General features: G+C 35.4%; 2 protein-coding genes and 1 long non-coding RNA gene across 5 annotated transcripts in view; 1 reads left to right on the top strand and 2 right to left on the bottom strand.

Moving 5' to 3' along the window:
• COG5 (component of oligomeric golgi complex 5) overlaps positions 1–26385 on the bottom strand; it is a 320495-nt gene that overhangs the window by 237919 nt on the left and 56191 nt on the right. The window lies entirely within an intron of this gene.
• On the top strand, positions 1308–6993 carry GPR22 (G protein-coupled receptor 22). Of its 2 annotated transcripts, none has more exons than XM_045494460.1 (3): positions 1308–1712; positions 2672–3614; positions 5347–6993. In XM_045494460.1, exon 3 carries the CDS (start codon positions 5372–5374, stop codon positions 6671–6673), a length of 1302 nt encoding a protein of 433 aa, XP_045350416.1. In that variant the 5' UTR covers positions 1308–1712; positions 2672–3614; positions 5347–5371; the 3' UTR covers positions 6674–6993. The 2 variants fall into 2 exon arrangements, with proteins under 2 accessions (XP_045350416.1, XP_045350415.1); XM_045494459.1 differs by having other exon boundaries at positions 2672–3711.
• On the bottom strand, positions 3718–24797 carry LOC123606308. The gene is made up of 3 exons (XR_006716221.1): positions 24786–24797; positions 19134–19139; positions 3718–4014 (listed from the first exon to the last, which is right to left on the bottom strand). It is a non-coding gene; the product is annotated as an uncharacterized LOC123606308 (long non-coding RNA).

The raw sequence follows: 26385 nt of genomic DNA, 5'->3' as shown, positions 1-26385 counted from the left end.
CACTCAGCCAGCCCCCCGTGAAAATTAAACAGTACAAGAAGATTACAAAAATGTATAATGCTTTTTAAATAAGGGAATAATTCCAGTTACAAATTAGAAATTTGGCATACATTTTAAAAAGTGAACATAACTAATATTCCTAAAATAATGGAAATAAGTGATTATCAATATTCTAATAATTCAGTCATTTGCAAGTTCTTCTATTTTGTCAACAGATATAGAATCCACTCACTTTATATATTCAAATCTAAAAAAAAACCAAACATTTTTCTCAATACTGAGAATAGGTAATCAAAAATAAGAGAAATCTAATTTTAAAGTAATATTTTAAGTGAATTACTTACACCAATGTTTTTATTCTTTTGACAACATATCCATCTTACAATAATTTAGTTTTTCAACTTATGAAGACATAAGACAAGGAAGACAAGTTAGGAAGACAAACTAACTTCCTTTTTCCTTTACTGAAATGTTTACCCAGTAACACTAGCATATGGCTACATGTAATATTTAAGGAATAGCAATCCATTAAAAGTGCCCAGGTTAAAAACAGAAATAGCCAGTTGAACTAAAATATTGCAGCGAATGATTAGTATGTATCTACTAAATAAAAGGGTTACCGATGGTAAAGACTGAGTAGTAATCTGAAAAGAACCTCACATCACTAAGTCTTTATACAATGAGACTATGATAATATCAATAGAATTTTTAAAAAATAATTTAAAGTAGAACCACCGTGGACTAATCTCATTAATATTTTGAATGAATGAATGAGTGAATGAATACCTGAATGAATACTGCAGTCGTAACAATGTTTATTTAACACCTTGAGATGTTCACAACAATTCGAAATACAGAGAAGATGGACTTGAATACAAACAAACTAGTTGAAATTCAATGTGGTTCACAGTAAAGATGCAGTGGCTTTCTATTTGTAGAACAAAGAATCTCAACCAAAAACATATATACGACTCAAATATTCTCCAGAGCAATCATTTAGGTTTCAAAAAGAATATACCCTAAAACCACTTTCTCTCCCCCCTCCACCTCCCTGCATTTTTTTTAATGTTTGGCATAAGTGAACAACAAACCAGAATAGAATACACATTTTTAAAAGACTAATTTACTCATAGTCTATTTAAGATCAGCATACAACCACTTATAAATATAGCCTTTTAAAAAAGCATCCTTATATAAAATGGGGGGGGGGGGGAGAAATCCCTGCTATCCATATGAAGCACAGTTTAAGCCCAATACAACTGACCAATCAAAATTAGTGAATGCACTGCATCTCTCTGCAGTGGAGAGAGGCGACAAGGTAGGCTGTCACTCTGCAAAAGCTGCCCCGAACAGGCTTTCCTCTGAAAAGCAGTGCCATTCCTTTTTAAAAGACTGAATCCAAATGTTGTCTCTGGAGACAAGAAGCCTTCAGTATGTTCAATTACTTCATTACGTTTTTCAGATGCTTATTGATTCCACAGTAGGAAGAGTGAGAGACTGCAGCAGCCTCTAGGCAGCACTCCACGTTCCATACATTAGCAGGACTGCTGAGACAATGGCACAGTACAGACACATATTTTCATTAAGGTCTTTTCTGAAGAGATGTTTATGACCCTCTTCCCCAAGTCCTCTGCTAACAAGTGAACAAAATGAATCAATCAAAACTGGAAACGCTTCAACTCCATCAGGAATTTATCAAACCTTTAGCGGAGGTAAGATGTGTTCCCTTATTACAGTATACGGCTGCTTTTGAACTGGCATAGTGGGGTAAAATTACTTTGAAAATTGTCAGCCTAAATTTTAAGAGTTTATTTGCTTAATTCTATTTATTGCTAAACATGTCTTTTCTAGATCTTTTTCTTTTAGGACACAACATTTTAAATGTAATTTTTTTAGGATGCAATGTTAAATACCAAAAATATTCTTTGTTGATTCACTATGAAGACATCAGCTTTTAAGTCACTTCAGACCTACTAAAATATTCTTAATGTCATCGGTACAGTTTTTACCAAGTGTTCAAAAATGCTTCTATTTCTTAAAAGAACCAGGTTTACTACTTAGCTATTACTAATTATTCAGTTTTAGGTTAAGATTATTGAGCATGTTCATTGAAAATTATTTGATTTGCAGTTACATTTTGCATTACCTTTTACATTACAACTACATGGACAATTCATCAGTGGAAATGTCTACTATCTTATCATGGAATCTGTTTTAATCAGTTAAAATTCAAACCAGGTGCTAATAATTAAGCAAGCTATAATGTTTTCCAGTAGGAAATAGTGTTGAATTTATTGTAAAGACATGAGAGAATGACAGTATGTTTAGTGTATGCTAATTGCTCATAATCTCCTAAAACACAGGTTAGCTTCTAAAATGAGGGCAGAAATTAGTTTTAAAAATGCAGCTTTTCTTTCATGGTTGTATTTATAATGTTACCTCTGTTATCAAATAACGTAGTATTTGCAATCTCTGTTAGGAAATGAAAAAATTTCGTTTAAAGAAACCCTTAAATTTATTTATGAGTTGTGGCTCTAATAATACAGTTTGCTTACTTTGATAACAAATACTGGGTACAGTGCTAAAGTAAACAAAACTAAAGTAACTTTGAGTTAATTGGAAATTATTAGGAACCCTATTTCTTAACCACTTTCTTTTTCTTTTTCACAAGGGCCCACGGCAGCTAATTCAGTATTTACAAGTGACAATATGAGGAATGCATCTGATCAAGCACCTCCCTAGCCGACTGAACCATAAACTGCAGGATATTCTTCTAACATATGCATTTAAGACAGTAAGGAGTTAAAACCAGAAAAGACAGGTCCACATTACTGCCGGGATACAAGACATCGACAGTAATCATCCTAAGAAGAAGCTCTATAAAATAGACATAAAAAGAAAAACAATTTGACTGCAAAAGCCCAAAACAAAATGGTGAGCTTTTTTAAAGGGGGAGTTTATACTTTAACATACCAGGATTGTGGAGCTGATTCCTGAAGAAACAATGAGACACGGATTGCCAAAAAGAGAATGCCACACATTAGCAGCAAGCTAAATGAAGCTTTATCCAAGTCTTTTCTGCACTAAATATTCAGATATTCACAGCAGCTGATATTACTACTAAAGGATTTTCCCATCTAAGTTTTATGACTATGTATCCTCTTCTAATGAAAGCAAATCAAATTAAATAGCAGATGGTTTTTATCAAAAGAACATGGACTGGATTTAGAATATAAAGCAAGTTATGTGATCAAGAAATCATTTCAAAATAATGAGGACTGCTATAGAAACAGATTTACATTTATAACAAAAGGATGTCTAAATACATTTTAGAAGCTAGAAACCGTATGTTTCCTTTTTTGTTTTCACATATTCTGGAAAATAAAGAGACACTATCACATATTCCCTCAAAGGGAAATATAATTCCTACCATTTGAGGAAGTTTCTCTTGGTCGTGACTTTCTAAGGCAAAACAAATACAAATGTTTGTACTGGTCTTTAGAAATCCATCAGCCAACTAAATGTCACAATTCATGCAGTTTGAAGTATTGGAGAGAAAATGAAAGAATTTCTACAAGACATGAAATAAAACACAGCTACTTCACTGTTGTCAGGTAAAAATTCATGTCAAAATCTGTCAATGACATCATGTATCACTTTGTGAAAACCTGCCGTGGTGAGCCAAAGGGCCCATACGGCCACAGCAAACAGGTAGGTCAGAAGATGCATGCACCACGCTGTTTACCGTTTACCAAAGACAACAACCTCGCTCTAGAGGAGATGCACCATAGCTAATTACCGTCTAACTTGGCATGTCTGCTTTATTTAATTCTAAATGTCACTGAGGTGACAAAGATGTTTCATCTGTCAGTTCCAAAAATTTGGCACACTTAGAAGTCTCCATTTTTATAGGATTTCAGTGCTAGCTAAGACTTTCACTTACTGGAGTATATGCCTCTAAGTAATACTTCATACCAAGTTCAAGACTAATTAATAATGTTATCATTCGTGATTCTAAAATAATATGCATAAATAAAACTGTATTCTAAAACTTGTCAGAGGTTACATCACGTGAAAGGTTAACATGAATGTGGAAAATTATTATATAGCCTTTATAATTTATGTTCAATTATGATTTTGTAGTCAAAATGCTGTAGTTGAAATGTGAAATATAGTTGGTTGATTTTTTATTTTAACTGAATATACTCACTCCTGACCTATTAGCCCAGAAAATCAGATATTATTTTTATAAATTACTCTAAACCTCTATACATTAAAATACAGATTTAAATGAATTAGCAAAAGAGTTGTTTTTCTAATTTTCCTCAAGATTATACACACTGGGTGATTTATACAAAAGGTTTCACAGGGATGTGTGACTTTAAAAGATTCCTCAGAAAATGGGCTTCAGATACTCCCTTTTCCCTAAAATTTCATATTTTACTTTAAAAATCCTGTTTGAACAAATAAAATCAAGAGATATATTCTTTTAAACCACTCCAAAAATGGTTATTTCTTATTAAGATATTAAATTTCAATTCCTCCTTCTACAACATGAGAGGGTGTGGTCACAAAATAAATCATTCACTGGAGTGATTTACAGCTCTTTTACCAAGTTTTGTGGTGTTATATTTTAACATAATGTCCTTTTTCATCCAATTTGTATAACATTAAGTTTGTCCATTATAAAGTTTGGTGAGCATTTTCACTACGAAATATGTAGTATTTATCATTTGCCTGCTTCTGTGGGAAATAACCCCAAATATCCCCAAGCACACTGTTGACTCATGAATATGAATTTCAACCAAGAACATGGACAAAATGGTTTTAGACAACTAGTGCTCTGTGCCATTAATCATTTTAAATGAACACTCGTCCTGTTCATTTGAAACCTCACGAGAATAATTACACCTACACTAATTATGCCAGAACATATTAAAATAGCGTTTATTACCCACCTACTCACAACATTTTAAGATGAAATCTAAAAACACCAGGCTAAAATTAGTTTTGCATAGTGGGTAGCTTTATTGTACAAAAATATACTGTATCTCAATAAGCTTGAAAAACCCAAATGAGGACTATCTTTTTAGAATATTAAGAAATTCTAAACAAAATAGGAGTATTCCCCACACAGTCATCTTCAAAGGGAGAAGCCAACTTCCTATTACATCGAAACAATGCAACCTTGATGTCTCCTAACTCTACCTTTGCCGTTAACAGTTTAGAAAGTTTAAAGTTAAACCAAGTACACAATAAAAAGATTTTTTTTTAACAAGGAACACATGTTTTATACGTCATTTAAATTGCCAAATATCAAAGAGTTTATTCTATTTCACTTTCTAGGGAAAACACCAACTGCTCCAAAAGAATGTGTTTTTCTCCCGTTCTGGAAATCAACATGCAGTCTGAATCTAACATTACAGTGCGAGATGACACTGATGACGTCAACACCAATATGTACCAACCACTTTCCTATCCATTAAGCTTTCAAGTGTCTCTCACCGGATTTCTTATGTTAGAAATTGTGTTGGGACTTGGCAGCAACCTCACCGTGTTGGTCCTTTACTGCATGAAATCCAACTTAATCAACTCGGTCAGTAACATTATTACAATGAATCTTCATGTACTTGATGTCATCATTTGTGTGGGATGTATCCCTCTAACTATAGTCATCCTTCTGCTTTCACTGGAGAGTAACACTGCTCTCATCTGCTGTTTCCATGAGGCCTGCGTATCTTTTGCAAGTGTCTCAACAGCAATCAACGTTTTTGCTATCACTCTGGACAGGTATGACATCTCTGTAAAACCTGCAAACCGGATTCTGACAATGGGCAGAGCTGCAATACTGATGATATCCATTTGGATTTTTTCATTCTTCTCTTTCCTGATTCCCTTTATTGAGGTAAATTTTTTCAGTCTTCAAAGTGGAAATACGTGGGAAAACAAGACACTTTTGTGTGTCAGTACAAATGAATACTACACTGAACTGGGAATGTATTATCACCTGCTAGTACAGATCCCAATATTCTTTTTCACTGTCATAGTGATGTTAATCACATACACCAAAATCCTTCAGGCTCTTAACATTCGAATAGGCACAAGATTTTCAACGGGGCAGAAGAAGAAAGCAAGAAAGAAAAAGACAATTTCTCTAACCACGCAACATGAGACTACAGACATGTCACAAAGCAGTGGTGGGAGAAACATAGTCTTTGGTGTAAGAACTTCGGTCTCTGTAATAATTGCCCTCCGGCGAGCTGTGAAACGACACCGCGAACGACGAGAAAGGCAAAAAAGAGTCTTCAGGATGTCTTTATTGATTATTTCTACATTTCTTCTCTGCTGGACACCAATTTCTGTCTTAAATACCACCATTTTATGTTTAGGCCCAAGTGACCTTTTAGTAAAATTAAGGTTATGTTTTCTAGTCATGGCTTATGGAACAACTATATTTCACCCATTATTATATGCATTCACTAGACAAAAATTTCAAAAGGTCTTGAAAAGTAAAATGAAAAAGAGAGTTGTTTCCATAGTGGAAGCTGATCCTATGCCTAACAATGCTGTAATACACAATTCTTGGATAGATCCTAAGAGAAACAAAAAACTTACCTTTGAAGATAGTGAAATAAGAGAAAAATGTTTAGTACCTCAGGTTGTCACAGACTAGGGAAACATCTAAGTTTCACTAAGCCCACATTCAGAAGTTTTAAATTTAAATTGTAAAAAAATGAAATTACTGCCAAATATAAGAAAAAAACATTTTAAGTATTGGTTATGTTGTAAATTTTCAATGTAAATGTCAAGATTAGATTAGGTCATATATATTCAATTTCTTCATTACAATGTATTTGTTGCATGGCAGTTTGTTAAAGTAATATCATGTGTATATTTTGTCAATATTATGTCCATCAGAAGATATTCATGTAAGTCATATTTTCTAACTAATAAATACATAGCCTTAAAACAGTGTATAACTTTAAAACGTAACTGACACAGGTATCTTTGCTTTTCTTTTCTTTTATAAAGTGTATTTGTTTCTAAGCCACAAACTATAGATAGATTTATATAATGACAAGTGAAATAGCACTTTAACATAAGAACAAAAATTATGGGCTCCAAGCAATCAAAATAATTCAGGATTTTCTGTATCACTCTATTAAGTTTTCTGCTATAGTCTACCTGGTGTAATTTTTGATGAATCAAAAATAATGAACTGTATGTGAAACTTCATCCTTTTTCTTGCTTTTTGAATGCAGGAAATTGTAGGATTTATCAGGATCTTAAAATCTGACAACCAAGAAACAACCCTGTACATACACTCTGAGATAGAGAAACTTATTTTCTAAGATCAAGGGCACGATGCCTATAATATACAAATAAAGGGACAATAAAGGGAAGGAAGAAAACTAAAGCACCAGCCTCTTTCTTCCTTCCTCACTTTGCTGGAGTCTAAGCCAAATGGTCTGGATTCATACAACAGTAAACAGAACTATTAAAATCTGAATAAAAGGGGGAAAAAAAACTTTGTATCATTGTAGAGAAGATTCACAAAGCCAACTATTTTTAACTGTAGATACATGGCAACTTTAGAGTAATATGATTTACACAACGATCCTATACTAGTTCCTATACTATATATAGTAGCTTCCAAATGTTTCAAAATACAATAGTTCTATTTCCACCCTTAAAATCATTAAAGTGACAATAAACCTTGTCAATTTTTTACTCTACACCACTTAATTTAACTTTAATCTTTATTCTGCCCTCTTCAATTCATGCTGGAAAATATAAAATTACTAAAACAGGTTTGGGAATCTCGTATCAAATAAATATCTTCCAACTGTTATAATCCAATAATCTGTCAATGAGTGCTAATCATCACTGACTGTATCAGGAAAATAGCAATAAATTATTTAAAAATAGGCTAATATAGTAGTTGCTACCTTATAAGTAATTAACTGGACAGTTTTTTATTATATTTTTTTTAACACTGGTATCCATTAAATCAAGCAGCACTTCATTTTTAAATAAAATTTTACATCAAACAATTCAATAATATATAACTTTTATGTAATTAAATGAGATTGAGATTGATCCAATGAAGTTTATGGAATACTTTAACCTTTGGGAAGTGAGCACCATGCAATAGCTTGAATTCAATGAGGTTACATGGGAAATTTAATAAGAGATTTCTTTCTGATAATAATGTTATCATGTCAAATCATGGCAAAGGTACAGTGTCCTTCTGCCTTGTTTTCTACTTTTATGAAATTAAAGAAATGGCTCAATTTAACAAAATGTACCATAAGAAAGTAAGACATTTTGGGGACCCTAGAGAAATTCTTCATTATTAAGATATTAAAAAATTTTTCATTCAGTAAACGTATTTGACACAGAATATCTCCTAATATAGCCATTAAAAATTTTTAAACTAATTTTATACTTAAACTTCCAAGCATAAATTATAATTGTTTTCAATTTTATAATCTTAATAAAAATTAGACTATTTTTAGAGTTTTCATATTAAGAGAAATCCTTTGTGTTTTAAATATTTTTAATCTTCAAGTCTCTAAGCATGCCAAAGAACGCGGTTAAAAGATATTTTTAAATATATTTGTCTAAACTGCTTTCATGCCCTCTTGTTGTCTGTAATAAGAAACCTAACAAAATAAGTAATAAATGGCAAATATTATAATGTTGCCTTCTAAACTGTTATTATTTCTACACTTGACACTAGAGCAGACAATTAACAAGCATTTTTTGTCCTCCTGTAATGAACTTCCAGGTATACGAAAGTACATCCACTGATTTGCAACAAAGAAAATTCAGACTTACCAAACAACTTCTAAAAGCTTTCTAATGTTAAATAGTATGTAGTATGTAAACCAAAATAATGTTTATGTTAAAGGTTCAGCTTTTGAAAACAAGTCGCAAATACGCTTACAACTACTGACCTTAGCTTAAATGAGAAAATGAGAAGCTTAGACAATTTTTTTCATTTGTTTGTTCTATGAAAAGGTAAAATACTTTTATTTTTCTCATGATGGACCTCATCAAAATGTGTATGTTTTTCACTGTATTTCTAATAATTTTATGGAAAAAAGCATTAATGCCAGTTTTTCATGTTAGAATGAAAATTGTAAATGCCAAAGCAATAGAGGTAACAGTGGACTCAACATGGGACCCTTCATAAAATATTTTTCAACCCATATGCCAAAAATCACAGACACTGGCATCAATTTATATATAGTTAACTGGGTTAATTCTTCAAAACTATCTAAATAAAAACTATTCTTTTAAAAACTAACCAACTATGAGCTCAGTAAGATATGGAACTCTTTTGCTTACTAGTTTCAGGAGGTTATTATTCTAGCATTAGTCCCAAAAGATGTTCAAACCTATTGTGAAAATTTAAGAATTTACTATTATGTTTTTTAAAAAATGCCATTCATAGTATTTTTGTAGTTTTCACCATGGCAAGTCAAATTTTAGGTATGTGGTCTATTTTTGAAGCCCTCCCCACCCCTACCCCCCCCCCCCCCCCCCCCACCCCCGCCGTGAAATGATAGCAAAATCTAAGTTCCCTGGGCATTAAAAACCAAACTCCTCATTTACCTAAGGTTAGACTGAAAAGTGAAAACCTAAAAGATAAGAAAAAAAGGTGTTTTTCAGGCTTTATTCAACACAGTAATTTGAAAACTATTTTCCAAAGTCAATAAAATGTTGAGTTTCATTACATTTTGATGATACATTTAAGTAAGCTTTGTAATTTTGTAATTCAATTAAACTTGGATCCTTACAATGTAGAGGGCATTAGGACAGATACACATACTCATATAAAATAAAGCTATTACCCTGGAAGTTTAATATAGAATCAAGGTAGTTAAAAGTCTGGCAATACCTACAAAAAGGCAGAATGCAGTAAATGTTATTTAGAAAAAATAGTTCTTAACAGACTTAACAAGAAAGGAAATGTGTGGGATTTAAGAACAATACAAATAAAAGCACTGTTGAGGAAAGCTACTGAAGCATATCTGGAAAGACTAAATTGTTCTCTTTACAAGAAAAGTCATACAGTAGTGAGAAGTTAATCTGATAAGTTAAACTGGAGCCAAAAGCCAGAAAGAGGGCTTTAAATGCCAGCAAAGATATCTGAGCAGGGGAATAATACAATGATAAATGGGCTACAAATCAATCAATCAATCAATCAATCAGCAATATGTAGATATGGTTGATTGGTAAGACACAAAATAGGAAGCTAAGAAAACAAACTGTTGGCTGGAAAAGACACAGAAGATGGGAAGCCACGGCCATCGCAGGGGCAGGTAACAAAAGGCCTGGCAAAAAGTACTGGCAGTGGCTGTGGAAAGAAAGGAGCACACAGATGTGACAGGCAATTTCACATTTCACAGAATCAATAGGGTATGGTATGTCACTGGTTAATAAAACAACTGGCATAAGAAACTAAAGAATTAAAAATGAAGGCCAAAAAAGGACCATAAGAAACTAGACTCTCCTCAATGATCTAAGAACTTTTAAATTATGTTATGCATAAAGCACATGGATAATGAGGAAAAAAACAAAAACATTTCTGGCAGGACAAAAAAATTCAATTAAGTAAAATAAGTAACATTCAAGAATGTTCTAGTTATGGGGCTCCTGGGTGGCTCAATAGGTTAAGCACCCGACTCTTGATTTTGGCTCACGTCATGATCTCACGTTTGTGGGATCAAGCCCTGCACTGGGCTCTATGCTAGGCGTGGAGTCTGCTTGAGAGTCTCTCTCCCCCTCTGCCCCTCCCCCGCCCACATGTGCACATGTGCTCTCTCAAATAAATAAATAAATAAAGGCTTTTTTAAAAAGTTCTGGTTATAACTATTCAAAATAAAAATTTCTAACTAATGTTTTAAAATATCCACTTTATATTTTGCATATTGGTTTATTCATTTTTCCAAGGAATGCATATTTTCTTCTTCAGTAACTTTTTAATCATAAAAAGTTATAAACAATGGGACAATGCCAAGATACATAAAGTAGAAAATATAAAAATCATCCTTTGCTCTTTTATTCCTAATTATGAATATCTATCGAAGTCATTATATACATGTCTCCTTCATTCTTTGTTAATGGCTGCACAAAAATAATTTTTTTAATTAAAAAAACATTTAGCATTTAACATTTCTAAAATGTGACAATGACAAGTATCAAATACATAAACCCTTTTCTATAATAATTTCAAGCTACATTTTTCAAGATTATCTTGAAAAAGGAAGGAAAGGTAACCTGTCAAATTTTGAGACACGTTTTCTAAATGGGGAGAAGAAGCAAGAAAAAAACATAAAATAATGTATTTTTTCTCCCTTTTCACTAAGTAAGAGGAGAAATAAAAAAAAAAAAGAAACTAAAGAAAACTTCTGGAACTTATTTTCTTTACATCTCAGGAAAGTGTCCTTGTACGTACTCCCATAAGCCTCCTATGGGACAGCAGTGAACTCAAGAAAGCTGAGTGTGAGATGACTAATAATAAATGTTAGGGGAAAATGGAGCTCAGACCATATTATAAAAGGTGAGGGGGGGGGAGGGGAAGGAGATAATTAAACCTAGACCAGGCAGGAAAAAGATCTAAAATACTCGGAGATGCTCAGCTCTTCGAGAAGTGAAATGTGAATACACAATTGTGGGTTAGAGTTCACAGAAGAAAACTAATTTGAAGACTGACCTTTTGTAAAAGGCATTCAGAACAATGAAAGGAATTTTTTTTAAAAAAAGAAACCCCAGTTAACAGACTAGACAGATGAGTAACATAACATATTGCATGAGAAAAAGTAGAATGTCAGGACATTACAACTCACAAGTGTTTGGAAAAGAGTGGTACTAAGATGGAGAAATAAATGGAAAACTGGGTTCATCTTAATTTAAAAGCCATCACCTCTTATTAAAGAATATTCACTTTTTGCAGGAGAAAAAGAGCTGAGCAAACTTAAAACACAATTATTTCTCCCCCTGCTCATGATAAAATAATGTGTGGCAATAACCTACCCTTCTATTCACACTTTTTTTTTAAACAGACCTCTATAAGCTGTATCCATGGCTTTCAAGCATGACAGCTTTGTACTTCCACCAGCAGGTGGTAAAAAGTGCTGTCATTCCTGTCACTGCCACCAATATCAACTCCTACCACTATCAAACCCTGAAGCATCAGGTAAGATAAAGGAGGAGAGCAGAGTGTATCTGGAATTGAGGTCATTTTCCTCACCCTGCTTACATGAAAGCAGTATGTCGTATATTTCTGAGAGGCATTAAGCAAGGTAGACTACCAAAGCACATCCAGCAATTTTTCACGGTGGAAAGTAAAAGGGACAAGGGAACCTTGTTAAGCTTATTGTTAAGATTACAGATAATTGCTTTCCACTCAGACAACTATGGACACACAATACTAGTAATAGATGCAAAATGAACATTTTTTAATGTAACATAAAATTTTTAAAATGTTAATGCTAACAAATGAGAGTCTTGTCCACATTAGACACAGACTGTAAGAGTAAGAAATACATGATTTATATATATGGGAGCCATTAGTATTACATACAATCCCATTGTCATATGCTGTATATTGCACATATTGTATATTGATTGGGTAAAGAAGAACCAATGATATATGTTTCACCCCAATATAGTTAATATCTTAAAACAGGTTAAAATGTAACAAATCAAATTTACAGAGTGTACACTTTAACCGTTTTCCCAATTCTGGAGTCTTTCTTTTGCTATTATTACACTTTTTCCAAGTATCACTTCTTACAAGCAACAAAATGCTAGCAAACCGTAGCTACCTAACTGTATAAAACTGTCTTGGGACGCCTGGGTGGCTCAGTCGGTTAAATGTCCAACTTTGGCTCAGGTCATGATCTCATGGTTCGTGAGTTCGAGCCCCTCATCGGGCTCTCTGCTATCAGCACAGAGCCTACTTAGGATCCTCTCTCTCCTTCTCTCTCCCTTCCCCACTCACACGTGTGCACTCTTTCCCTCAAAAATAAACATTAAAAAAATTATTTAAAAAAAACCTGTCTTTAATCCACATGAAACATGTGGATACATGATATAATAATGGTCTATAAACTACTGTAACCTTTAATAATACTTCCCCAATAAGTGCCTGATACATACTACCTGATCAGTAAATGTTAGTGAAACTGAAATGAACAATTTTTAGATTTCTGACCCCATGTATCTTGTTTAGGAGAGTATTTTTCAAAATGCATCCCACCTATATCAGAATCTTTTACGGTGTTTGTTTGAAATTCCAATTTCTGGGCTCCACCTTAGACTTTATGAATCAGAATATCTGTGGTTGCAGTTCTCACTGTAAATTTTAATAGGTACTCTCAGGTGATTTGTGTGCTAAAACTTAAGAATGACTACTTTAAACACTTGAAGATGGACTATGTATCAAAGTGACAGATAGTCAAGTAACTGATCAATGAAAATATAGAAGCAGCTCAGAACTCAGACTATAATGCCTTCCTGAAGTAAAAAAATTTAAGCTTACTTCATTTAATAAAATTTTATTTGAATCCTATATATTATAATCTAGCAGGACATTCACTTCCTAAGAAATAAAATTTTATTGATTGATTCGTTCATTCACTCACTCATTCCAGAAGTATTTATTGAGCATTTACTATGTACTAGCTGTAGGGATAAGAACCGATGGAGCTGGGCTTTCAGTGAACTTACAGATGATGGTAAGTGCTAAGGGAAAGTCAAGCATGGTAAGGAAGTGAGAGATGAGGGTTTATTTGTGCAGCATGGTCAAGAAAGTGCACTGTTGGCACTCAGTAAATGCTGTTGCTTAAGTGAATGAGCACGGCTGTCCACAATCCTACATTCATTCAGTTAGCTGGCCCTTCAAGTATTGATGACCTGATGACTTAACTGGTCCCCCCTTCCCCAGGCATTTCCTTTTTACTGCATTTAGTTGTTAATCAACCCCTATACTATTTTCATGTTAGGAGCAAATTAATTATGGAAATATGAATATCAATGGCTTAGAAAAGTGTCTAGCACAATGTTTGGCGTATACTAGGTATATTGTTACAAGGCTTGCTGACCTATAGCACTGAAAACCGAAATAGGACTGAAATTTATTCTCCCTCCAGAAGTCCACACACTATCCCAGTCCTCAGTGTTCAGTTTCCTCTGTGAGAAACCTTTCAGTAATAATCATAATCATAACCAAACTTACTGAATGCTTAATGTGTTAAATAAATGAGCTGTTGTGTTAATTCTTTAGATTCTCCTCTTATAAATTCTCACACCAATACAATGAGGGAAGTCCTGCTGACACTTTTGCTAGGGATAAGAAAACATGCTCAGAGAAGTTAGGTGGTCTGCTCTCCTCCACACTGCTTGTAGGAGGTAAGACAGGGTTGGAGTCAAGGCTATCTTCCTTATGTTTTACTTCCTTTGAAGAACTTATCTAGGGAAAACATTTCCTTTAAAAATCATCCACTCAGAAGATAAAATGGTACCAAATATGAAACAGGACACTATAAAGTGCTACTTACTTTTACTTCATTCATACAAAATACCCAGTTAAGTATAAAACTACACAGCTACTGTCTGTTATAACGTTACCTTATTTTGACCTAAAGGCAAATACTATACTTGCATATTTTTCTCATTTCAAAATAAAACTTCTATTAAAATGTAACACTATACATATGGGATTAAGAATTACTTTTAAGGGGCACGTGGCTGGCTCAGTTGATAAAGCATGAAACCCCTGACCTAAGGGTCATGAGTTCAAGCCCCATATTGGGCATGAAGCCTACTTTTTAAAAAATGGCAATGAGTTAATTAATTAATTAATTAAAACTTTAAATTACCTTAATAAAATAATTGCAGTGAAAATACTAAAAACTATATTTGGTGCATCTTTTGAACAGATGTCACTCAAGTTAGATGGTTTCAGTCAAACATTTTCCTTTGTTATTATAATTTCCTTTATGCCATCAACACAATTTAGGGAACATTCAGCTACTGTTTGATAATTTATGACAACTTTAATTTCCAATTCTGTTTTATAACAGTTAAGTGACGTTGATAATAAATACTTCAAATGGTATTGCAAGAAACTCAACCCTAGGAACATTTCTTATTAACCTTTTCACTAAGAATTCTTTCCAACAACATTGATATTATCTTCTGTTATCACTCTTCCTTTCAGCATCTTCACTGACTCACAGAACTAATCATAACATGTTATCGTTAATGAAAACGGACTGCTATGAATACAATTTAAATATATAAAGACAACAGTACAGGTGATCAGATATAGCCACCTTACAGAAAACATTTGCCAAATAATATATTCCAGATAAACAATGACTGCAGTTTAGAAAATTAATGAACATATGAATTTCACAGGTATATTCATGGATACAAGAATGTGTGTTTTTTCATTGGAGCAAAGAGCTACAAATTCATTAAGATCCTCAAAAAAGTATATAACCCAAAACTAAAAATCTACTAAGAAGGTAGGAAAGCAAAATTGGTAAATGCTACCTTACATCCTACCTTATTTGAGGAAGACTGTAAGACAACTTTTAAAAACATACAATTTTAGACACAATTAAATGAAAAAATAATAAAATCAGAGCAATACAGATTAAAAGAATGGAAAAAAATTAAATTAGCTCTGGTATGAAACATACAATGCAAAATGCTTATCATTTAGTCCTGCATTCTTGCAAGAGATGAGTCAAAAACTGTCCCTATATTTTCTCTAAGATCATATAAAGAGAGAAAAGGGATTGAATACATGACTCTTAGCATCAATTAAATAAAAATCCTCTTGCTGTTCAGTGGAAGTGATAAGTATTCCTAATTTTGAGACCAAATTGCATTGCCTTTCGTGGATCTTCTCAGAAAGTACATAATGTTTAAACAATGTTTTTACAACTTTTTTTTAAGGTTATATATTTTTTAGTAACCTCTACACCCAACGTGGGGCTCGAATCCACCACGTTGAGATCAAGAGTCACACGCTCCTCCAACTGAGCCAGCCAGGCACCCCTTTACAACTTTAAAGACAACTGAAGTGGGGCGCCTGGGGGTCTCAGCCGGTTAAACCTCCAACTCTTGGTTTCGGCTCAAGTCACAATTTCACTGTTCGTGAGTTAGAGCTCCACATTGGGCTCTGTCCTAACAGTGCAGAGCTTGCTTTGGGATTTTTCTCTGCCCCTCCCGCGCTCACTCCGTGTCTCCCTCTCTCTCTCTCAAAAATAAGTAAAACTTTAGGGGCGCCTGGGTGGCGCAGTCGGTTGAGCGTCCGACTTCAGCCAGGTCACGATCTCGCGGTCTGTGAGTTCGAGCCCCGCGTCGGGCTCTGGGCTGATGGCTCAGAGCCTGGAGCCTGTTTCCGATTCTGTGTCTTCCTCTCTCTCTGCCCCTCCCCCGTTCATGCTCTGTCTCTCTCTGTCCCAAAAATAAATAAACGTGGAAAAAAATTAAAAAAAAAAAAAATAAGTAAAACTTAAAAAAAAAAAAAAAAAACCTCATTAAAAAAAAAAAAGGCGCCTGGGTGGCGCAGTCGGTTAAGCGTCCGACTTCAGCCAGGTCACGATCTCGCGGTCCGTGAGTTCAAGCCCCGCATCAGGCTCTGTGCTGACTGCTCAGAGCCTGGAGCCTGTTTCCGATTCTGTGTCTCCCTCTCTCTCTGCCCCTCCCCCGTTCATGCTCTGTCTCTCTCTGTCCCAAAAATAAATAAACGTTAAAAAAAAAAAAAAAAAAAAAGACAACCGAAGTCTCATACAGTCATTGATGTCCTTCAATGCACAGCCACAATGATCTTATGGAAAACGCAATAAGTCTAATAAGGCTGATTATAATTTTCCTCATAGTACAATAAAGGCATCAAACTACAAGGAAATTCTGTAAAAAGAACTATATAGGAAACAATAATATAATGCAGAATTTAATTCTGGCTTAATCTAAGGATGGATTCTAAAAAATTCAAGCAGTGAGTATCAAGCACTTCACACACATCTAAGGGGTCAAGCAGACTGGCTGGAAGAAAGAGGTGGCACTTCCAAATGAAAATAAGACAGATGTTCTTAAAAACCAAAAAAGGTCTCCTCTCCTCCCCCTAATCCCCAACTTTCAGAGATTCTCTAATCAAGAGAAATGGATAGACTAATTAGCCTTCAGAAAACTGTCTTGAAATATTCTTTCATCAAATTTCTAGAAAAAAAATAACTGGCAGAAAAAGGTTAAGTGCAAAGACATAAACATGAATAACCATCTGGGCTGAGGGAAAGACCAACATGACAACACTCCACTCTTGCACAGAGGTGGCTGTTGACAAATTCTGAAAAGTTAAAGAACTGAATTTTCATCAACTGAAGATAAACCTACTTTGCCTGAAATATCTCGTCCTCATTAAAACATCTTCTTCCTACCTATGATTCAAAGGTACAGTAAGAACAGATACAATAAAAGCCACAAGAGCTGAGTTTTCAGCTACATGATAGAAGACATCATATAAATATTTTGTCACTATTATTAAATACAAAAAATAAGGTATGAGTAGCTTCTACTTTTAAATACAGTATTCTTCTATCAATACCATTCATATGAAATCCAACTAACTTCTCCACTTACATAAATGTTTCTAAAAACTTGGTAACATATGTCACAGGATCTAGCAAGCAGATTCACAAAGTGCCTGAACGAAATCGCCAAGCAGCAAGAACTATAAAATCCTAATTACTATCATAAGCAAGTCTGTTATCTTGGAAGCATTAAAAAAATCATTAAAGCACTTTTAAATGGCCCATTATAATAGCACTTAACCCTCATCTGCCCAAATTTGAACATTTCATAAAAGGTTTGGGTTGTATAAACTTACAAAAGTGGTGGCGATAAGACAAGTTTGTCAACATCAATATCACAAGCAAAATTTAAGTACAATTAAGAGTACAAAGAGCAATGGGGCGCAAAGGAAAGGGAGCACATGTAGAGTAATACCCCCTTATCTGTAGTTTTGCTTTCCGTGTTTTCAGTCGCTACAGTCAACTGTAGTCCAGAAGCAGATGATCCTCATTTTCCCCTACTGCCAGAAGGCCAGTAGTAGCCTAACACCACATCACAATGCCCATGTCATTCACCTCACCACGTAGGCATTTTTATCATCTCTCACCATCACAGGAAGAAGACTGGGTACAGGACAACAAAGTATTTTGAGAGAGACCACATTCACATGATTTTTATTACCATATGTTGTTACAACTGTTCCCTTTTCAAATTATTGTTGTTAACCTCTTACTGTGCCTAATTTATAAATTAAACTTTATCATAGGTATGTATGTATAGGAAAAGGCACGGTGCATATAGGGTTCAGTACTATCTGTGGTGTCGGGCATCCACTGGGGGTCTTGGAATGTATCCCCCTACAGAAAAGGGAGGGGGAGACTACTGTACCTGGAAAAACTACAGAAAGGAAATAGCAATTGAAATGAACTTTGACAGCCTCTGGGCAACAACAGTATTCAGGCAGAGATGCAAGCATGAGCAATTACAGAGAAACAAGAAAACAGAGTCTCCAGACCAGGGAACAATTCAATTTGGCTGGCGCACAGACTATGAATATGTAAGCAGGGAGAGATAAAGCTGGAAAAAAAGGCTATAATCATGTTTTATCAGGCAAAAAAAATTTTAATTTAAACCCAAAGCTCAGTGAAAATCTTTCTAGATTTGACAGTGTGTGATGGCATCTAAATATACACATACTTAACTTTTCAATCATCATAGTGTAAGCCCTCAATACTCAGACCACCATGTCAGCCTTTGACCTGGTCTCTCTACCTCAAGCTCTCACAATTTCCATTTTCCACTTCCCAAAACACAATTCTGTTCATTTTCATCCCCTGATCACAGAATATCTTCCATCAGATACCAGATACTCTTCACAGAGACTTACAATACAACATAGTATTTAAAAGAAAATAACTAAAACCCAGAGGAGAGATGGGGGTGATGGGTAAAATAGGAGATGGGGATTAAGGAGTGCACATGTGATGAGCACTGGGTATTGTATGGAAGTGTTGAGTTACTGTATTATATACCTGAAACTAATATAATACTGTATGTTAACTAGCTAGAATTAAAATAACTTAAAATAAAATTTAAAAAAATGTTTAAAGAAAATAACTAAAATCCAAATAGTAGTAGTAACCACTCAGTATTGTTAAATGTAGAATTAGAGATATCCCACAAAGTTATACAAACACACAGCCTTGAAAAATGTCAGCAGAAAATGCAATATGCCCAATTCAATTTTTTTTTAATTTGAGAGAGAGAGAGACAGAACGAGCACAGAGAGGGGCAGAGGGAAGGAGAGAGGTGGGGGGGGGGGGTGGTGGGTAGAGAGAATCTTAAGCAGACTCTGTGCTCAGCATGGAGCCCAAGGCAGGGCTCAGTCCCACAACCCTGGGATCATGACCTGAACCAAAATCAAGAGTCAGATGCTCAACCTACTGAGCTACCCAGGCACCCATTCTTAAATGTTTTTTATTCTCCTCCAGTACTCATCTCTAAATTGAAAACCTTTACAGTAATATTTAAATATCTTGTTATCAGAAAAAAATGCACAATAAATGTACATTGTATGATGTGATTTTTGAAAAGAAAAAAGAGTGTTTTTGTACGTTACAACATAACACAACCACAAATGAAGATGTGTACCCAATGTGACCTTTAAAATACCATGCAAATTTGCTCTTTACTTCCATTTCTAAAGAAAGAAAAATAAGAAGAAAGCAATATTTGGGGGATCTATTATATGCTAAGCAAGGTGAAAGGCAATCTAAAAACTCTGACTCATTAAATCTACCCTACAGTCCTTTGAAACCTAACAGTGAAGTTCACTTGTTGAAATTCACACAGTTATGTCAGATAGAAATGGGATTTAAACCAATGTCTAGATGGTTTCAAAGCCTAAGTTCTTTTAATTTTATAGCAGGAACAGTTAAGATATTTTATGGTATAATTTTATGAGGTTTTAAAATCTCTCAAGTGTTAGTAAAGTGAGTATTACTTTGATGAAGGAAAACTTGATGAATATTTTGTTATTCTGGTTATTACATTACATTACGTAGCCTCTGTGTACCCATTTAACAAGATTTATTCATAAGTCATTTACCCTCAGTAGAAATCTTCTAAACTAATCCTTTTAGTTTTTATTTTTGCTGAACAATTAGCTCACTCTAAAATATCAACTGCATTATTTAGTTGTAGGTGGAAAGTCTCTATTAGGTGACTATTCTTAAGTATCCGCAAACCTGTTCAAGAAAGCAACAAGGGACGCCTGGGTGACTCAGTCAATTAAAGCGTCTGACTCTTGATTTAGGCTCAGGTCATGATCTCACAGATCAGTGAGATTGAGCCCTGCGTTGACAGCACAGAGCCTACTTGGGATATTCTCTCTCTCTCTCTCTCTCTCAAAATAAATAAACAAACATTAAAAACAAAAGAAACAAGCAAAATACATTCTCTCGATCCTTAACCCTCTGTCAAGCAATTATCACAGCTGGAGAAAACCCAGAGAGGTTACCTCTCTCCTCTATCTTCCAAGGAAGAGATCATCATCGTAGATAGCCGTCCATCCCCAAAAAGTAACTGAATCAAGCTGGAAGATGCAGGTTATCATACAGCATATCCCAATAAAACACCATTTTATTACTCTTGAAACTGTAGGTATGTGTTTTAACCATTTATGCTCTCCACTCCGTCCCAAGATATAACTCTTCCTCAAGTCTCTGCCAAGCAAATATTTGGATTCTGTAGATCACTCAATCAATGATCTAATACATCTCCCAAGAAATAGCATGACTTCAATTTTCAAACTTCTTTTAGCAATTTAACTTTTTCAAATTATTTTACCAAACCCAAATTTATAAATAAGATAAAAGCAGATTACTCTCAATAAAGTTAAATTAAGGGATCAGTCAAGAAACTCAACAATCCCTACATCCAAAAACCTAGGACTCCTCAGAACATAGTTTAAAATAAACATGATTTGGAACCACTAACCGTAATAGGACACTTCATAGAAAACACTGCTCATGCATTGACATCCTATTATTCTTACATCTGTTAGAAATTAAGGTGACTGGTTACCCATGACTCATAACCAGACTCCACCACACATCTGTAATCAGATCTGGGAAAAACAACCTATGTATGTCCCAAAGACCAAGAATGGACTTTATCAATCTGCATAACTCTAAAACAGTCTTAAAGATAAGCACAAAGTAGGGTTTAAAACATATGCACCAGCATAGAGCTAAATATATAAATCTAGTTAGAATAAAAAGTTTTCTTTAATTCCCAAATTATCTGACTATAAGAATCTTTAATAGGACTTGAGGCCATTACTTGTTTTTTAAGAGCAACAGGGGGACAAAATGTATCACTAGCCATGATATCAGGAGAGTAGGCGGCATATTTTACAAGCAGGATCCCACTGCAGCTGCCTACTTTAAAACCACCAGTTAACATTGTGTACCTGCATATAAGAAAGTTGTCTGTTCCCTACCAATAAAAAAAAATCATATAACTCTGGCACTTTCTTCTTCCATGAGGAAAGACATGATTCATTAAAACACTACGGGTGGGTGGGTGAGTGAGTGGGGGCATATTTTACTTTGTTTTGACTCTAATGTCTTCCTAGAGCAGACTTTTAAAGATCAGTCATTCTCTTTCCTACAGAACAAGTAACTTTCCTTTCAGATAATTGATTTGGTACAGATGCTATATGTATTAATTTCTTATTTGCTGCATAACAATTACCACAAACTTAGAGGCTTGAAAACTACTAATTTATTATCTCACAGTTCTGGAGGTTAGAAATCCAAAGTGGAGGACACCTGGGTGGCTCAGTTAGTTAAGCATCTGACTTTTTTTTTTAATGTTTATTTTCAAGAGAGAGAGTGTGTGTGGAAGAGGCAGAGAGAGAAAGAGAGACAGAGGATCCAAAGTGGGCTCTGCAATGACAATGGAGAGCCCAATGTGGGGCTCGAACCCACAAACCACAAAATCATGACCTGAGATGAATTCAGACGCTTAACCAACTGAGCCACCCAGGCGCCCCAAGCATCTGACGCTTGACTTCAGCTCAGGTCATGATCTCATGGTTCATGGGATCAAGACCCACGCTAGGCTCTGTGCTGACTAACATGAAGACTGCTTGAGATTCTCTCTCCCTCTCTCTCTACCTCTCCCCCCACTTGCACACTTTCTCTCTCTCTCCCAAAATAAATAAATATTAGAGGGGCGCCTGGGTGGCGCAGTCGGTTAAGCGTCCGACTTCAGCCAGGTCACGATCTTGCGGTCCGTGAGTTCGAGCCCCGCGTCGGGCTCTGGGCTGATGGCTCAGAGCCTGGAGCCTGTTTCCGATTCTGTGTCTCCCTCTCTCTGCCCCTCCCCTGTTCATGCTCTGTCTCTCTCTGTCCCAAAAATAAATAAACGTTGAAAAAAAAAAAAAATTAAAAAAAAAATAAAAAAAATAAATAAATAAATATTAGAAGAAAACAAACAAACAAAAAAGAAATCCAAAGTGGGTCCCAGTGGGCTAATAAAATCAAGGTGTTGGCATAGCTGCATCACTTTCTTGAGGCTCTAGGGGAGAATGTGTTTCTTTGCTCATTCAAGTTGTTGGCAGAATTTAGTTCCTTCTGGTTGTAGGACTGAGGTCATCCTCACTTCCTTGTTGGCTGTCAACTAAGGACAGTTCCCAGCTTCTAGAAGACATTTCCATGTCTTGGCACATGGCCCCCTTCCTTTATTTTCAAAGCCATTGACTCTGGTTAAGTACTTGCATACTTCAAATCTCTGCTGCCTCTTCTGCCATTACTGCATTACTCTGACCACTCTTAGGCCTTCCTGTTCTACTTTTAAGAACTCATGTATTTAGAATGGACCCACCTGGATAATCCAGAATCATCTTCCAATCTCAAGGTCCATAACCTTAATCACATTTGCAAAGTCCCTTTGCCATGTAAAGTAATACATTCATAGGTTCCAGGGACTAGGAAGTGAACGTCTTTGGAAGCCCATTAAATCTGTGCCTACCACATCATACTTATTAAGCTACTCTGACTTGAAGTCAGGAACCAAACCACAGAGTGTGTCACTATCCTTTGACTTAGGCTCAAACACATTAGAATTCCAAATGCTGAGCAACCTTCATGAAACATGACGACTATCAGGGAATCCATCTATTTAAATAGTTATTATCACTAAATCCTTACTTATTTTTAAATGGATAAATATCTAAATATCTGGACAGAACTTAATCAAGGCTGAATAAACTAAATTTGTCACTGTAAAATAGCACTTATTTCAACCTTTGGGCTCCCCTCTTTGTTCACTTCTTCAATGTCCCACAAATCCTTATCTAGAAGTAAGCCCCTTCTTCTAGAAGACACATAGACTTAGATGAGATTTTCTAGAAAGCATGATGCTTTTTTATATCACAGAAACAAGAACAAATTTGTCAAAATAGTATTAAGACCCATGAGTGCAAGGCACAACATCCAGGATCTTGGAATCCCCATATCAAATATATTCAAAGATTAAAGAAATGGTATTGCTACTTTAAACTAGTTTAGGCAAAGACAAAGAATAATTTCTATCTGCTCTTTTTTTTTTTTTTTTGAGAGTGCGAATGAGCATGAGCAGGGGGAGGGGCAGAGGAAGAGAGAGACTCTTAAGCAGGATCCACGCCAAGCGCAGAGCCCAATGCAGGTCTCGATCTCATGACCTGTGCCAAAATCAAGAGTCGGATGCTTAACTGACTGAGCCACCCAGACATCCTTCTACATGCTCTTCTAAGTAAACATTTACCTTAGAAAACAAATTGGTAGAATAATGAGCCTATGAACCTGACTTCAGGCTTTAAGTAAAGATTTCCACAATACATGTCATCTTTTCAAAACAAAGTAGTAACTTTTAACAATACTCCAAAAGGCAAAGTAATGACAAAATGACTGGCCAAAATTTATTGTTCTAAGTTTGGGGGTTACTTAGACTCTCTTAAACATTCTTGCATCCATTCATTATTTGGAATACCCGAGATTTCATATACATAATATTTAGGTCCTGCATTTATCATTACCCCTAATTATACCTAAAAACTAAAAGCAACTAAAAGAATTCTCAACCTACACAGTTTTCTCAAGGTAATTCAAATTTAAATTGTTTTTTTTTTTTTCAACGTTTATTTATTTTTGGGACAGAGAGAGACAGAGCATGAACGGGGGAGGGGCAGAGAGAGAGGGAGACACAGAATCGGAAACAGGCTCCAGGCTCTGAGCCATCAGCCCAGAGCCTGATGCGGGGCTCGAACTCACGGACCGCGAGATCGTGACCTGGCTGAAGTCGGACGCTTAACCGACTGTGCCACCCAGGCGCCCCAAGGTAATTCAAATTTAAAATGCTTGTTCAATTTTATGGACTTTGCATATGAGACACAGGCAAATACTTATTAGTCTAGCTTCCATTAACGGCAGAATGAGTTGGTCAGGCATGGTTTCCTGAAGATAATTTCTAAATCTAGATAAACTAGATTTCAAAACACACTAGCTGAGGGCAATGAAAAGTGACCATAGACAGGAACAGACTAGAGAAGGTTTACCTTTGAAATACAGAAATGCAATGGTTAAGAATTACAACTTTGGGCTTTTTTGCCTCAGGGCACTCAGCACCATTACTCCCACCAACACCCCTAATTCCTGTATCCACAGCTCCTGGAGCAGAAAAATACAGGCTTACAGTCTGGAGGTTGCAGAGGACAGGAATCAGGGCAGACATTTTCACCACAAGTTTCAGGAGAGACATTCTAAAAGCAACAGAGCCACAGAAGGAGCAAGACCCACATCCCTGGCGCACCACTGAAATACATATGCAGAGGCAAGATCCAAAGGGATGCCGAGTACTGCCCTAAAAGACTGGTAAGATATGTACGTTTACTGCCCTTTTTGGCACCCCCCAAATAGCACACAGCTCAAGCAGCAGAAAGCTGTGGCCTTATTAGATTGAAGTGTCAGTGGACAGAGCTTACAGCTGAGAGAGCAGCTGTAAATTTAGGGAAAAAACTCTGAAAGAAAAAAAAAAATGCATAGAGGTGAGGCCCACAATCTTAATATCAACTCTGCCAAAATTCTTCGTAACAGCTAACTACAGAGGTACAGGGGATATCCATCAAGCACCAGCATACAAACACAAGAGCCATAAGCTAAAAGACTAAGTAGAGACAAAGACAACCGAGTATGAGGGGAAAGAATCTATAGCTTGAGACAAGTTATCTGCCAGCTAAAACAACAACAAAAAAGCAAACCTCAAAGAACATAACAAAATCTAGAATGACTATAATGTATTATCCACAACATCCACTTTTTCAAGAATTAGTTCACATGCAAAGAAATGAGTGTATGACCCATACTCATGGGAGAAAAGAAGGCAGTCAATAAAAGTGGACTCAATGAGTGAGCTCATATGTGGGATTTAGCAGTGACTTCAAAGAAGCTAATATTTCACCCGAAATAATTTAACGCATGGTAGACTGTGCTTAGTTCAAGAGGCATGTTGTAATCCCTAGTGGAAGTCCTACAAAAATAATGTAACACATCCACAGACAAAATAAAATGGAATACAGCCAAGTATTTGATTAACACAAAATAAAGTAGTAAATTACAATAAAGAAAAGCCCAGGATGAAATGGCTTCAGTGGTGAATTCTAGCAACTATTAAAGAATACCAAAACTTCTCAAACTCTTCCAAAACACTGAGGAAGAAGGAACACTGCCTAACTCATTCTATATGTTAGCATTACCCTGATACCAAAGCCAGACAAAGACAGTACAAGAAAACTATAGGCCGACATCCCTTATAAACATACATGCAAAAAATCTTCAACAATGTACTAGCAAACCAGATTCAGCAGCATATTAAAAGGATTATATACTATGACTAGTGGGATTTAACTTTGTAATGCAAAGATAGTTCAACATACAAAAATCAATCAATATTTGACAAAATACAGCAATCAGTCTTGATAAAAACCTTCAACAAGGTAGGGGTAAACAGAACATACCTCAACATCATAAAGGTCATATATGAAAGACCCACAGCTAATACCATCCTCAATGGGGAAAAACTGAGAGCCTTTCCCCTATGTTCAGGAACAAGACAAGGATGTCCACTCTCACCATTACTATTTAACGTAGTACTGGAAGTCTTAGCCTCAGCAATCAGACAACAAATAAAAGGCATCCAATTTGGCAAGGAAGAAGTCAAACTTTCACTATTTGCAGACGA

This window comes from Leopardus geoffroyi, chromosome A2, assembly GCF_018350155.1.
Source record: "Leopardus geoffroyi isolate Oge1 chromosome A2, O.geoffroyi_Oge1_pat1.0, whole genome shotgun sequence".
NCBI classification, from domain to species: domain Eukaryota; kingdom Metazoa; phylum Chordata; class Mammalia; order Carnivora; family Felidae; genus Leopardus; species Leopardus geoffroyi.
The sequence above is the reverse complement of the archived record's forward strand: the minus strand, read 5'-3'. Positions and strand labels throughout refer to the sequence as shown.

Bases quoted from the DNA above. Each gene is read 5' to 3' on its own strand.
- GPR22 (XM_045494460.1), top strand. From the start codon at position 5,372: ATGTGTTTTTCTCCCGTTCTGGAAATCAACATGCAGTCTGAATCTAAC.